This window comes from Phyllobates terribilis, unplaced genomic scaffold (genome assembly GCF_046119375.1).
Source record: "Phyllobates terribilis strain yellow unplaced genomic scaffold, ASM4611937v1 Scaffold_7__3_contigs__length_470593459, whole genome shotgun sequence".
NCBI classification, from domain to species: Eukaryota; Metazoa; Chordata; class Amphibia; order Anura; family Dendrobatidae; genus Phyllobates; species Phyllobates terribilis.
Window position 1 is genome coordinate 402,973,038 of NW_027362767.1, and position 16,068 is coordinate 402,989,105.

The window sequence follows — 16,068 nt, forward strand, 5'->3', positions numbered from 1 at the left end:
CCCCAATTTGGAGAACGAACCAAAAGATGGATGTCTCCCAGTAAAACAAAAAAAAAGTAGAACACCCAGCAGAGGAGGATGTATGATTGTTAAGAGCAAATTCTGCGAGAGGCAGAAACTCAGACCACACCTCTTGATTGTCCGCCACAAAACAACGCAAAAACTGTTCAACATCCTGGTTCTTTCTTTCAGTCTGTCCATTAGACTCAGGATGATACCAAGACGAAAATGACGAATGGACTCCCAACCTGTCACAAAAAGCACGCCAAAAGCGAGCCACAAACTGAGGTCCCCTATCAGAAACAATATCCGTGGGAACGCCATGGAGCTTGACAATCTCCTTAACAAACGCCTTAGCGAGTGTCTTGGTGCAGGGCAACTTAATGAATGGAACCAAATGACACATCTTACTAAAACGGTCTACGACCACCCAGATGACAGTGAAACCCTCGGACACAGGAAGATCAGTAATAAAATCCATTGTGAGATGCGTCCAAGGCGCACTAGGAGCCTCCAGAGGGCAAAGCAACCCCGCAGCAGGAGTATGTGAAGCCTTTGACCTAGCACATACTGTACATTGACGCATGCACTTGATGACTTCCTTCTGTCATCCAGGCCACCAAAAACTGCGACTGATAAGTCTCTTAGTCTCCGAAATTCCTGGATGACCTGCCAACCGAGACTCATGACACTCCACAAACAAATCTCTCCTAAAGGCTCTAGGCACTAACAACCTCCCATGGGGAGTGTTAGATGGAGCATCATCTTGAGCTTTCAGAATCCCATCCTCCAAAACGGAGTCCAATGCCGCCACCACAACTCCTTTCTGTAAAATGCTCTCCTCCTCCTCGGCACCGACCGTAGGAGAGAAGCTGCAAGATAAAGCATCGGCTTTAACATTCTTAGTACCAGGGATATAGGTAACAGAAAAATGAAACCGAGAAAAAAAAAGTGCTCACCTAGCTTGACGGGCATTCAAGCGCTTGCCAGAATCCAGATAGATCAAATTCTTATGATCTGTGAAAACCTAAATAGGAAATCTAGCACCTTCCAAAAAATGACGCCAATGTTCAAACGCGAGTTTAATAGCCAGCAACTCCCGATTTCCAACATCATAATTCAGTTCGGCTTCTGAAAATTTTTTCGAAAAGAAGGCACAAGGATGTACTCCATCCCTGTTCTCCTGAGACAAAACTGCTCCGACCCCTACCGATGAAGCATCGACCTCAACCAAAAAAGGCTTGGTCTCATCAGGCTGCATAAGGATAGGGGCAGAACTGAACCTCTCTTTGAGATACTCAAACGCTTCAATGGCCTCAGTAGTCCACTGGGCCGTATTTGCACCTTTCCTGGTGAGATCGGTCAGAGGCTTAACAATTACAGAAAAATTCTTAATGAATTTCCTGTAATAATTGGCAAAACTCAAAAATCTCTGTATAGATTTCAAACCAATAGGCATAGGCCATTCCTGCACAGTCTGAACCTTCACAGGGTCCATCTCAAAGCCCTCGCTGGAGACAATGTAGCCCAAAAAACTAATTTTCTGCACATCGAACTCACATTTCTCCAGCTTAGCAAAGAGTGAATTATCACTCAATAACTGCAAAACTTCACGTACACTCTGCCAATGGGACTCCAGATCTGGTGAATAAATCAAAATGTCATCCAAATACACAACCACATTCTTACCAATCAAAGGTCTCAGTATGTCATTAATAAGGTTCTGAAAAAATGCAGGTACATTGGTAAGACCAAAAGGCATCACCAGATTCTCAAAATGACCTACCAGAGTGTTAAAAGCAGTTTTCCATTCATCACCCTCCTTCATTCGTAACAAATTGTATGCCCCCCGGAGATCAATTTTAGAGAACCACTTGGCCCCCACCAACTGGTTAAACAAGTCAGGAATTAACGGTAATGGGTAGGAATTGCGTACGGTAATCTTATTAATTTCACGAAAATCAAGACATGGACGTAAACCGCCGTCCTTTTTTTAACAAAGAAAAATCCAACTGCCACAGGCAACTTAGAAGGTCTACTGTGACCAGCAGCCAGGCTAGTCTGTATGTACTCCTCCAAGGCCTTTCTTTCAGGGATAGTCAGATTAAACAAGCGACTCTTGCGAAGAGTAGTTCCAGGAACAAACTCAATGGCGCAATCATAATCCCTATGAGGAGGTAAAACTTGCGACTCCTCCTCTGAAAAAACCCTCCAAAAATCTTGAATAGGTACAGGTAATTCCCCTTTTTCCACAGCCGCAAAGCAACCATTACAACATTTATCATAGCACTTCAGACTCAAAGACTTAATCACATTAGTAGACCAGTCCAGCAAAGGATTGTGCAGTTTTAACCAAGGCAAACCTAAAACTACCGGAGAGGGTTAATTATCTAATACAACCAAGTCCAAAATTTCTTGGTGAACACCATTGATAGTGAGGGGAAATGCAGCAACCTTGTGAGTAATACATTTCAAGGGAGTGTTATCAATTGCAATCACAGAAATAGGTGATGACAAAGGTTTGGATTTCAATTTAAGGTTTTCCAAAAACGCTTTATCAATCACATTAAGTGTTGAACCACAATCCACAAACACCTGAAATTCAATCAAATTTTCCTGCAAAGTAGTACTCCCAGAAAGAAATACTCCTGCAGAGCGTAAACAAGCCATACGGGTGTAACTGACCTTTTTTTTTTTTTACTTAAACGAAGCTCACAAAACTTAATCAAATGGTCAGCTTTACCACAATAAAGACAAAATCCCTCGGCGAACCTCCGGTCTCTTTCCTGAGAGGGGAGCGACTTCACCCCAACCTCCATCGGTTCTCCGTCGTCAGAGCAGATTTTCTGGGGACTATGACCTGGCATTACATGAGACTTTACCTCATTCTGTCTAAATCTCAGTCTCCTATCCACACGAACAGCTAATCGCATGGCATCCTGCAGAGTCTCAGGTGCGGAGAATGCAATTAGCAAATCCTTAACCCTTTCACTCAGACCAGCAAGAAATAGACATTTCAGAGCTGGATCGTTCCATTTAACTTCTGAGGCCCATCTTCTGAAGTGTGTGCAATAATTTTCAACATCACCTGACCCCTGATTCAAACGCCTGAGTTCTGCCTCAGCAGATGAGATTCAATTAGGATCATCATATAATAGCCCCATAGTAGAAAAAAATTCTTCTACAGACCTTAAACATGGATCATTAGGTTGGAGAGAAAAGGCCCACCCTTGTGGTTCTTTGCGCAAAAGTGACATAATAAAACCAATGCGCTGTGATTCATTCCCAGAGGACCTTGGTCTCAAACAAAAATATAACAAACAGGCATTTTTAAAGGAAAAAAAATCTTGCTGTTTACCATAAAAAACATCAGGCAGTCCTACCTTGGGTTCCACAAAATGCGCTTCAGAAGAGCTACTCACATGTTGCTGGAGCTCGGCCACCTCCAAAGACAATCCCTGCAAGCATTGAGCCATATCCTGGACGGAAACCATACTGATCCCCGAATTTCTTTCCTTTTAGTTTTTTTTGGGCTGGACTTACTGTTATGATCTGCAACATGTACTAAGGAAAGATAAGGGAAAACTGTCCCTACAGTAAAACTAAGCTGAATCCCTACGATGTAGCGGGCTGCCTGTTCCTAGTGAACAGACCCGCCTTAGTCTTCGGCTAGTCTGAACGAAGACCTATAGCATAAAGGGAGGGGTCCCTAAAAGAACTAAGGACTGGGACAAAAATGGGACAGCTCCTAAACAGAGAAGCTGTTGCAGAACACAAAAAGACAAACAGACAAAAAGGTACTAGAGGTCCTAGAAGGACCAAACAAACTGACAGAAAAAGGCACAGAAGCACCTGGCTAGAGAAACAGTCAAACACTGAAGTCCAGCACCGACAAAAGGGCAGAGCTGGAATATAAAGGCAGATGGTCACGTGACCGCAAAACACAGGATGGAAAAAACAAACAGGAGAGTTATAACAAGCCTAATCTTAAACAAAAACCCTAACAGCCATTAACGACTGCCGATCGGCAGCATGAAACTTGTCAGTGGTCATTTACTGGCCTGTTTGGACAAGCTGACCACACTTCCATGTCCAGAGAACGATCATTAATACGATTGTTCTATGTACAAAGATTATCATTTTTCTCGGCAGCACACCACCTGTTTACACAGGACAATGTGCTGCAAAGAACCATGATTTTTAAGCAAGCTTAAAAATCATCTCACCCAATAGATGAGTGTTTTGCTAGTTCATTTGGTGACTGCCAGCCTGTTGAGACAGACTGATAATTGGGAAAGGAGCATCTAAGATAAATAAAAGAAAATACTTTTCAGGCAAGGAATATTCTACTTATTTTTTGTCCACTTTGAGGGGGTTGTCTGATTTTAGAAAACAGGTGATCTAAATCGCGCCTCTCCTATCCAAGGTCTGAGTCTGTTATTGCAGATCATATCCATTATTCTTCATCTCTTAGCAAAGCAGAGATTAGCTACAAAGAGCATCTTTTTCCCTGGAGAGCCGCACATTATACATTACACTGTACATCACTCCAGCTGTGGAGGCGCTGCAGGAAAATTGAATGCTTGATGCATATATGGTCTATCCACAAATAACAAATGATTCCTGGGGGTCTCCGCAGCTGTGCTCAGCTTATTACTGTGGGACGCTCCTAACAAAAAGGAATTACATAAAATATACAACTCTAAACTACAGTATATGTGATTGGTAATTCTGATTAAGACTTCGACACCATCTAGCTGAGCTCGTACCGCCGCCTTCACACGTTCAAATCATTTCAGAATCTGAAAATCATCTTTGTTTTTACACTCGTTTGACATTTACATCATAAACTTTGCTTCCAACCCCCATATACCTTTATAGAAATGTGAACAATACTTTAATCATAGAGTATAATATACAGTCATGGTCGAAACTGTCGGCAGCCTTGAAATTGTTCCAGAAAATGAAGTATTTCTCCCAGAAGATTATTGCAATTACACGTTTTTGTTATACACATGTTTATTTCCTTTTGTGTGTATTCAAATAGCACAAAAAGTAGAGAAAAAAAGGCAAATTGGACATAATTTCACACAAAACCTCAAAAATGGGTTGAACAAAATTGTTGCCACCTTTCCAAAATTGTGGGTAAACAACTTTGCTTCAAGCATGTGATGCTCGTTCAAATTCACCAGTGGCAAGTAACAGGTGTGGGCAATATGAAAATCACAACTGAAACCAGATAAAAAGGGAGCAGATGACTCAATCTTTGCATTGTGTCTGTGTTCTAAGCATGGAGAACAGAAAGAGGAGAAGGGAACTGTCTGAGGACTTGAGAACCAAAATTGTTGAACATTATCAAAAATCTCAAGTTTACAGGTCTATCTCCAGAGATCTTGATGTTCCTTTGTTCACGGTGCGCTACATAATCAAGAAGTTTACAACCCAAGGCACTGTAGCTAATCTCCCTGGATGTGGATGGCAGAGACTAATTGAAGAAAGGTTGCAACGCAGGATAGTCCGGATGGTGGATGATCAGCCCCAATCAAGTTCCAAAGACATTCAAACTGTCCTGCAGGTTCAGGGTGCATCAGTGTCAGCACGAACTATCCATCAACATTTGAATGATATGAAACGCTATGGCAGAAGACCCTGGATGACCCCACTGCTGACACAAATACCTAAAAAAGCTAGACTTCAGTTTGCCAAAATGTACATGAGTAAGCCAAAATTCTTCAATGAAAGCGTCTTGTGGACAGATGAGACCAAGATAGAGCTTTTTGGTAAAGCACATCATTCTACTGTTTACCGAAAACTGACTGAGACCAACAAAGAAAAGAACACAGTACCTACAGTCAAATATAGTGGAGGTTCAAAGATGGTTTGGTGTTGTTTACTGCCTCTGCCACTTGGTGCCTTGAGTGTGTGCAAGACATCATGAAATCTGAAGATTACCAACAGATTTTAGGTTGCAATGTAGTACACCATTGTTGAAAGCTGCGTTTGCATCCTAGGTAGTGTTGAGCGAGTATGTTCTATTAACCCTTTCGCCGAGTATGCTCGGGCCGAGCTCCGAGTATTTATAGCTGCTCGGTGATAAGGTTAAATCGCTCCCGTGTGCATGATTTGCGACTGTTTGACAGTTTTATTACATGTGAGGAATGTCTATTTCTTACACATTCCTCCCATGTAATAAAGCTGTCAAACAGTTGCAAATCATGCACACGGGAGCGATTTAACCTTATCACCGAGCAGCTATAAATACTCGGAGCTCGGCCCAAGCATACTCGGACAGAACATACTCACTCAACCCTAATCCTAGGTCATTGGTCTTCCAGCAAGACAATGACCCCAAACATACTTCAAGAAGCCTCCAAAATTAGATGGAAACAAAGCACTGGAGAGTTCTGAAGGGGCAGCAAGGAGTCCGGATATAAATCCCATTGAACACCTGTGGAGAGATCTTAAAATTGCTGCTGTTAGATGGCATCCTTCAAATATGAGAGACCTGGAGCAGTTTGCAAAAGAAGAGTGGTCCAAAATTCCAGTTGAGAGGTGTAAGAAGCTTGTTGATAGTTTTAGGAAACGACTGATTGCAGTTATTCATTCCAAAGGGTGTGCAACCAAATATTAAGTTGAGGGTGTCATCAATTTTTTTCCGGCCCATTTTTGGGGTTTTGTGAGAAATTATGTCCAATTTGCCTTTTTTATCTCTGATTTTTTGTGTTGTTCCAATACAAACAAAGGAAATACACATGTGTATAACAAAACAAGTGTAATTGCAATAATTTTCTAGGAGAAATACTTCATTTTCTGGAACAATTTCAAGGGTGCCAACACTTTCGGCCATAACTGTACACACATATGGATGAATGGATGGTTGGACATATCATTGGTGCAGTCTGTTCAGCCACACAGGGACCCAAGAGATGAAAGGGACCACTTCCACCTCCAAAACAATGGTTTGGTTGTAGCAGCAGCTGGGTCGGGAAGAGGGCATGGCGACCACCTCTCATCAAATACATGACAAGCGGCGGCCAGCAGGAGCAGGGGTAGGATTTGTGGCGAGGCGCACATGGAGGTGCAGACTACTGAGGCGCACTCCTCTTCATGAATCAAGAGTGACTAATTCCAGCACGCTCCCTTATCAAGACCATTGTGAATCGGGCCCATTGTTCTAATTACTGCACTTTTCATCAAAATATAAGTTGGGATTTGGTGTGCTTTGGACGCCAATATCTAAATAAATCCCATTAGTTCTCATTCAGACGTCCATTTTTAAGATAAATGTGATATCAGTGATTTTGGCTCCGTGCCCTCCATGCAGTATTGTATAATGGGCCTACATACAGTATAACACCTCACCACACTGTATAATGGCCCCTACTAGCCCTCCAAACAGTCTACGGCCCCCACAAAGCATGATGGACCCCACACAAACCTTCACGCTTGCATACAGTATAATGCCCCCCATATAGCCCTCCGAATATTATAATAGCTCCCACATAGTCCTCCATATTGTATACTGCACCCCATAATCCTCCATACAGTATAATGCACTCCCTATAGTCCTCCATGGATCATACAGTATAATTCACTCCCCATAGTCCTCCATACAGTATACTGCACTCCCCAAAGTCCTCCATACAGCGCAATGCAATCCACATAGTTCTCCATACAATATAATGCACTCCCTATAGTCCTCCATACATCATACAGTATAATGCACCCTCCATAGTCCCACATACAGTATACTGCACTCCCCAAAGTCCTACATACAGCACAATGCAGTCCACATAGTTCTCCATACAGTATAATGCACCCCATAATCCTTCTTACAGTACAATGCTCTCCCCATAATACTCCATATAGTATAATGCACTCCCCAGAGTCCTCCATGCAGTATTATGCATTCCCCATAGTCCTCCATTCAGTATAATGCACTCCCCATAGTCCTCCATATAGTATAATGAGCTTCCCATAGTCCTACATGCAGTATAATGCACTACCCATAGTCCTACATGCAGTATAATTCACTCCCCATAATCCTCCATGTAGTATAATGCACTCCCCATAGTCCTCCATATAATATAATGCACTCCCCATAGTCCTCCATACAGTATAATGCACTCCCCATAGTCCTCCATACAATATACGGCACTCCTCATAGTCCATACAGTATAATGCATCCGATAGTCCTCCATACAGTATAATGTACCCCCAATGGTACCCCCAATAGTCATCCATATAGTGTAATGCACTCCCCATAGTCCATCATATAGTATAATGCACTCCCCATCCATACAATATACGGCACTCCTCATAGTCCATACAGTATAATTCATCCCATAGTCCTCCATACAATATAATGCACTCCCCATAGTCCTTCATACAGTATAATGCACTCCCCATAGTACTCCAAACCGTATAATGCACTCCCCATATTCCTCCATACAGTATAATGCACTCCCCATAGTCCTCCATACAGTATAATGAACTCCCCATAGTCCTCCATACAGTATAATACCCTCCCCATAGTCCTCCTTCCAGTATAATGCACTCCCCATAGTCCTCAAGAGACCATAGAGTATAATGTACTCCCTATAGTTCACCAGACAGTATAATGCATTCTCCATATTCCTCCATACAGTAAAATGCTCTCCCCATAGTCCTCCATACAGTATAATGCACTCCCCATAGTCCTCCATACAGTATAATTCACACCCCATAGTCCTCCATAAAGTATAATGCACTCCCCATAGTCATCCATACAGTATAATGCACACCCCATATTCCTCCATATAGTATAATACACTCCCCATAGTCCTCCATATAGTATAATACACCCCCTATAGTCCTCCATATTGTATAATGCACTCCCCATAGTCATCCATACAGTATAATGCGCTCCCCATAGTCCTACATATAGTATAATGCACAGCCCATTGCCCTCTATACAGTATAATGCATTCCCCATAATCCTCCATACAGTATAATGCACTCCCTATAATCCTCCATACAGTATAATGTACACCCCATAGTCATTTATACAGTATAATGCATTCCCCATAATCCTCCATACAGTATAATACACTCCCTATAATCCTCCATACAGTATAATGTACACCCCATAGTCATTTATACAGAATAATGCACTCCCCATAGTCCTCCATACAGTATAATGCACTCCCAATAGTCCTCCATACAGTATAATGCACTCCCCATAATCATCCATACATTATAATGCACACCCCGTAGTCCTCCCCATAGTCCTCCAAACAATATACTGCACTCCCCATAGTAGTCCTCCATACAGTATAATGCAGTCCACATAGTCCCCCATACAGTATAATGCACTCCACAGTCCTCTATATAATATAATGCACTCCCCATAGTCCTCCATACAGTATACTGCACTCCCCATAGTCCTCCATACAGTATAATGCACTTCTCATAGTCCATACAGTATAATGCACTCCCCATAGTCCTCTATACAGTACTATGACCACCACAATTTACTCATTGATTTTTTTAAAAATATACAATACTCACCTCTCCTCCACATTCCTCCGCTGCTTTGGTCTTGGCAGCGAGCACTCTAAAGCGCCCGCACATCTCAGCACAGCGGGCGCCATGTAGTGATGTCATCGCTAAGACGTCAGACGCAGAGGAAGAACGATGGGAGAGGAAGCGTCAGCTGGTCATTCATATTAGACAGCGGTCATTCTGTTAGTGATATTTCCAACCAGAGGTTCTAGATCTTGCAGACCTGGACTGAACATGTAATACATGAACTATTCTGCTAGATAGTCCCTATAAATGAGAAATTAGCATTTGGTTGGGTGCAAGTAATTTCATTTGGATTTTATAAAACTTTTTTTATTTTTTTTTTATTTCTAGAAAATAAACTCATTTGACGTCAGCCACGCTCTGGATCAGTGACCATCAAAGTATGTTTAAGTCAGGGCCTTCATCCAGAAATGATGTAGCATGAGAAAAAACAGCAGCGTGCAGAGTGCTTTACAGGAAGCCAAGAGGATGCTATATGCACCTGTGTCATACAAAAGAACAGGAAGCCACAAAACGCAGCATGGCCGGGAGGGGGAAGAAGTATCACAGTCAGCAGGTGGCCTAAATATTGCAACATATCTAATAGGGCACGGTACCCTGAGCTCCCATTGACATCAGCGTGGTCAGTCAATGTCACCGAGTTCTTCCTCTGACAATTGATACTGACAATTTGTGTTATAAAACGAACTAGAGAAACATAATAACAGTAAACTGAGGCTTTGTGGACGGAGGCAGAAATGTCACACCCATAACCCTTCTCACCAAAACTGCTAGGTTCACTGCACAACACTGCTAAATGTCACATACTACAAGTCCCAGCACCAACTCCAAACATACTTTAGTTTAGGTGTTGGAAATTCTAGATTCTCGTGAAAACAATTGATGATTTATCGGATGACAGATTAATGGAATGGTAAAGCGAAAACTCCTTGTACAGTTCATATACCCCCTGGTAAAGCCTAAACTCCTTGTAAAGTTCATAAACCCCTTAGTAAAGCTTAAGCTCCTTGTAAAGTTCATAAACCTCTGGTAAACCTTAAGCATATACCCCCTGAAAAAGCTTAAACTCCTTGTAAAGTTCATATACCCCCTGAAAAAGCTCAAACTATTTGTAAAGTTCATTTACCCCCTGAAAAAGCTTAAACTCCTTGTAAAGTTCATAAATCCTCTGGTAAACATTAAGCATATACCACCTGAAAAAAGCTTAAACTCCTCATAAAGTTCATATACCCCCTGAAAAAGCTTAAACTCCTTATAAAGTTCATATACCCCCTGAAAGAGCTTAAACTCCTTGTAAACTTCATATACCCCCTGAAAAAGCTTAAACTCCTTGTAAAGTTCATATACCCCATGGTAAAGCTAAAAACTCCTTGTAAAGTTCATATACCCCATGGTAAAGCTAAAAACTCTTTGTAAAGTTTATATTCCCCCTGGAAAAGCTTAAACTCCTTGTAAAGTTCAAAAAAACTCCCAGGAAAATTTGGATTCCTTGTAAGAATTTTACACTCTCTCCCATGGTAAAGTTTAGACTCATTGTAAAGTTCATACATCTCCCTGTTAAAGCCAGAACCTTGTAGAGTTCATATATCCTCCTCCTGTTTGATCTGAACCACTTTTAAAGTTCATACACCCTATGGTAAAGTTTAGCCACCTTTTTTGTAACATTTAAAAATTCCCTTGTAAGGTTTCTATACTCTAAAGTTCATACACCCTCCTTGAAAACTTCATACATCCCCTTGTAAAGCATAGGGTTCTGGGTCTGACCTCTTGCAATTTAAAGTTTTTTTCACTTTTACGTTCTATCACAAATATGCCGCAAGGTAGGGCTCTGTGGTCACATTGGGCCCCCCATGACATTTATCTGTGAAAGATAAAGTTGCAAACAACTAATGATAGTCAAAAGAATTTGGATCAAGTCGGACTTCATGTGTTTTATGCACAACTTTTTTTTACCCCTTTTGAGGTTTTGCAAGGGTCATACTAATGCATACATTTTACTATAGACAACCGATTCTGCCCATAGACCACTTGCCTAACGGTATGACCACCAAAACACCAGTGCTTATCACCATTCCCATTGGAAAAGTGACAGCCCCTTACATGGACACTTGACATTACAGTCTATGAGAAATGCCTGGATATGAGTAATTGATTACAAGTTATTGCTCTCTGTTATCAGCCAGAATAGTCACAGTTTTGTTTTTCAGTGAAAGGAAGTCCATTACATATCTGCCTCCTTCATCACTGCAGTCCTTCACACATCCTCAGTTCTGCCAAGGACACTCACATACATTAGGCGTGAATTATTTAGGCTTTACGTTTAATGGTCGAAGCAGAGTCCGCAGCATAATGGACTTATGTGGGTTTCTAAGAGAAATTCTCGCTTTTTTGCAGTATTGCAAGAAATGGGGGCGCATAGAGAGAAGAAAATAAGTACTAGGCATTTGAAAGTACATGCAGAATAATATGACATAAGAAATTATATTGTAGACCAGCGCTCCGCAACTTGTGGCTTTTTGCAAAAACTACAACTCTCAGCATGCTCAAAGTTGTAGTCACAATCAACAGGAGAGATCCCTGAACATATACAGTTATCATTACCTACCTTATAAACTTCCCCATAGCTCCCACTACCCAGCCGGTGTATCAGCTCATACACATCCTGGGGGTCTCGATTGGAAATATCCAGTCGACCCTGCACATCCATTCTGCACACTTCACAATGTGCAAGTGTCACCAGCAGCAGTCAGTGGCTGCCTAAGCGCCGCGTACAATGATTGGCTGACAAAAGTTTCCTGCAGTTTCCTGAAAGTTCAGTCTTGTGTTACCATCTGCTCCCTAGACACACGACTCGCTATATAATAGTGGTTTCACGCAGTGCAGAATACCCACAAAGAGAGGAGGGATAGCAGAGCGAGCATCAGATGAAGAGGAAGGCACAAAATAAACAGGGCTATTCACGGATTTCTGAGCCATGATGGAACAGATATAGATTTAACAGAGTTGTGTTTGTCATTTGGCAATGATAACAATGTGATGTGATGTTATCGGTATTTTTAATAGACAGCGGGTGCAATGAATTATGCAAAAGCGTCACTTTTGAATATAGGCACTATAGGGGTTCACGCTATTTGGTAGCCAATTGGATACATGTGGCTAAGGGTTTTATGTAGTTTATTGTCCATCATAAACTTTACAGCTCCAAAACAGCCTTCCTTCAGTATCAATGGATAATATAAACAGTTCTTTTCATCAGGCAGAATGAAACAACGTAAATTCTCCGTATTCCCCGCAGCAGCTCACACTTGTATTAAACGTGTTCACCAAACAAACACCTCTCTGCTTGGCTCCAGCACACCTCTTCTTGCAGAGCAGCCTAACCAGCTGCTCTGCTTTCCTCCAGTCTCAACACACGCCCAGCTGCTGTTAACATGCCTGTAAACCCAGAACTGGATCATAGGATCAACTTTTCCCAGCCAGATTATTTTGGTAACTCCAAAAACCCGGACCCAAAATTCAATTACATTAAACCCTCTCAGTAAACTTGTGTTACTATAACAGTTTGCATTACTGACACATATTGTATCTACCATCCAGGACCTTAACTCCTGCTTTCCTACAGCACCTACAATGAGCCCAGGAGAAGAAGAAAGGAATGTCGACCCTTATGATGGAGAGAAAACTACCATTTTTAAGCAGTGGAAAAATGCTGCAAAGTAAGAATGCTTTCAACACTAGAAGTGTTACAGTATATTTCATTTTTATTGATTAACAATATGCAAAGTGAAAGAACAAAAGAGAAATCTATATCAAATCAATATTTGGTGTGACCGTTCTTTACCTTCAAAACAGCAGCATTTCTTCTAGGTACACTTGCACAAAGTCAGAGATTTTGTAGGATTATAGTCAGGTGTATGACTAACCAATTAGTTAGACCAGATAATAATCATAATTTTCATATGTAGGTTGAAATAGTCATTATCAGAAACATCTGTGTAGGAGTCTTGAAACTCAGTGAGGAACAGCCTAACCTTGCCTCAAACTTGAGGTTGTGGAAGACCGTTTCATGTCACAGGTCAAACACCATTGCAAGAGTGAGCACAGCAACAAGACACAGGGTAGTTATACTGCATCAGCAAGGTCTCTTCCAGGCAAAGATTCAAAGCAGACTGGGGTTTCAAGATGTGCTGCCCAAGCTCTTTTGAAGAATTACTAAGAAATGCGCAACATTGAGGACCATAGGCACAGTGGTCGGCCAAGGAAAGTTAGCAGATGAAATATACATCATGCTTACTTGCCTTTGAAATCGGAAGGTGTCCAGCACAGCCATCAACTGAGAACTGGAAGCAACCAGTGAGATCCAGGTAAACCTATCTACTGTTCGATGAAGTCTTTCCCGAAGTGGTCTTCATGGAAAAATTGCAGCCAAACGACTCAACTATGCACAAAAATATAGGGGCTGGGGTGCAGAAAATGGCAGCAGGTACTCTGAACTGGCAGTTTGTTCATGGAAGTGTTGGAGAGTGGTACAATAATGAGTGTCTGCAGGAGCAGTGAAGCATGGTGGAGGGTCCTTGCCTATCTGGGGCTGCATTTCAGAAAATTGAGTTTCCTAAGAAATACAGGCAGATATTTATCCAGCAAATTTATATGTCCCTCTTTCCTGTTTTTTTTTAAAGTTGGGAGGTATGTCACAGGACTTACAGAAATTAGTGGGTTTTTTAGTTGCTGTGAATGATCCCTTCCCCTTGAGTGAGTGTTATTGAAGGTCCTCCTGGATGCTATGTTGTGGTCAATGCATGTTGCTAACACCTGGCTATTTCCATTATGTTTCAGGCCTTTTTGGCTCCTTTAAATTCTATCTGCCTTCTCTCCATCCAACATTGCCACATAGTGCCCCAGATATTTTCGATATTTTCAGAGTTTAGCAATATCCTCTGTGTTAGGTTGATAAAACCTACACCGTCCAACAAACTCTTTTTCTGATGCACCATTTAATAATCATATCCCAGTTTATCCTGATCTCAAGGAGTCTCGTCGACGTTCCGGGAGAGCTGTTATGTACGGATTTTTCGTGTATTTTTATTAAAAAAGGATTTTCTGGTTTTGGAAAACCACTTTTTCCTGGTTATTCTTTTTTTAAAAAACAAAGTGTTTACTCCCCCTCCCCGCGTCCAGCACAGAATATCCACCACTGTTCCCAGGGTCTGTTATCTGCAGCGCTGATGTCATGTTGACAGCACGGTAGCCAATCAGTGAGCTTAGGGACTCTGCTGAGTCAACAGCAAGAGCTGCTGAGCTCACCGATTGGCTGTGGCACTGTCAATGTGAAGTCAGCGTGACGCGCCCCCTGGGCTGTGAGGTACTCGGCAGCCGGGCCTCTTATGGATGCCGATATGGGGAATATCACGGTGGCTGGCCCGGTCCGTGATCCAGGGCGTTCAGTAAAATGGGGTAATAGATATTTATAGGGGATTTGGAAAGTTCGTGACGCCACCTGTGGAATGCGGCTAAAGGGAGCCGCCGCTGCGGAGCAGTCCTCTGGAGCTGGTGTTACTGCAGCAGGGATGGTGTGGCTCTCCACAGGTAGAGCTAGCTCCAGGGCAGTGTAGGTAGTGTAAGTTGCGCTGGGCGTTGTAGTGCCGGGAGGGAGAGATGGCGCAGATGAAAGAAGGGACAGAGGCAGTGCGGTGCAGTCATCCGAATTTTTACTCACAGTTCTTATGACAGTTCCACTGGTGCACTGTACAGGTGCTAGCCTCCCATGTCGCGCTGCGTTCACCAGGCAGGGGTTCAGCACTTCCTCAGGTAGATTAGGAGTAGCTGACAGAACCCCACTTTCTTGTGTTCCTAGCTAGACCGTCTTCACGCTGGGTTTTTCTCCCTCCTGCCCTGCGCTGTCCACTCTCAGTCCCGCTCGGGTGCTCTGAAGTCCCTCCTGTCTCGTCGGAGTTCCCGGACCTGCTTGACCCTCACGGGGATTAGAATGGGGCTTCGGCAACTGACTATGTAAGCCAGAAGCCTCCGGTTTTCCCAGCCGAGACGTAGAGTAACACGGCTGGACCAGGGGCCGGTCCCCTTCTTGCGGCCTACGATCCCTCTGTCTTCTGACAGATTCGGGGCGTACGGGTGCCTTCCTGCACTCGTCGTACCCCCTAGGATCCCTTCTTTAGAACGGAGCCTACTCCTCTACTCCCCACCTGGGCCTCTAGGACTGGGCCCTACACGTCGAGCAGAGCTCCTAAAGAGACTCTGCTCCCAGACTGTCCTCACTCACTCGCTCCTCTTACTGAACTCAACTCCCTAAAATGGCTTCCCATTTTATACCTCCTTCTATAGTGCTCCCCTAAACTGCTTCCTCCCCCCACACCCACTACTGGTTCCCCCTACCTTTGGGTTCCCTCCACTCCAGCCAGGGTCAGGGCTCAGCAGGAAAACACATTGCATCTTGCCCTTCCAGCCGGCCTGGAGCAGTGTAGTGTTGGATGCAGGTGTTGGGGT

At 42.9% G+C, this 16,068-nt stretch overlaps 1 protein-coding gene across 1 annotated transcript in view; it reads right to left on the minus strand.

Annotated features, from left to right (window-relative positions):
• MAP4K1 (mitogen-activated protein kinase kinase kinase kinase 1) overlaps positions 1–12,450 on the minus strand; it is a 61,198-nt gene extending 48,748 nt beyond the window's left edge. Inside the window, exon 1 of the mRNA XM_073637978.1 lies at positions 12,173–12,450. Within this exon, the coding sequence (XP_073494079.1) occupies positions 12,173–12,274 (102 nt within the window). The 5' untranslated portion in view covers positions 12,275–12,450. The remainder of the gene's footprint in view (positions 1–12,172) is intronic.
• Between the last annotated feature and the right edge of the window lie 3,618 nt (positions 12,451–16,068).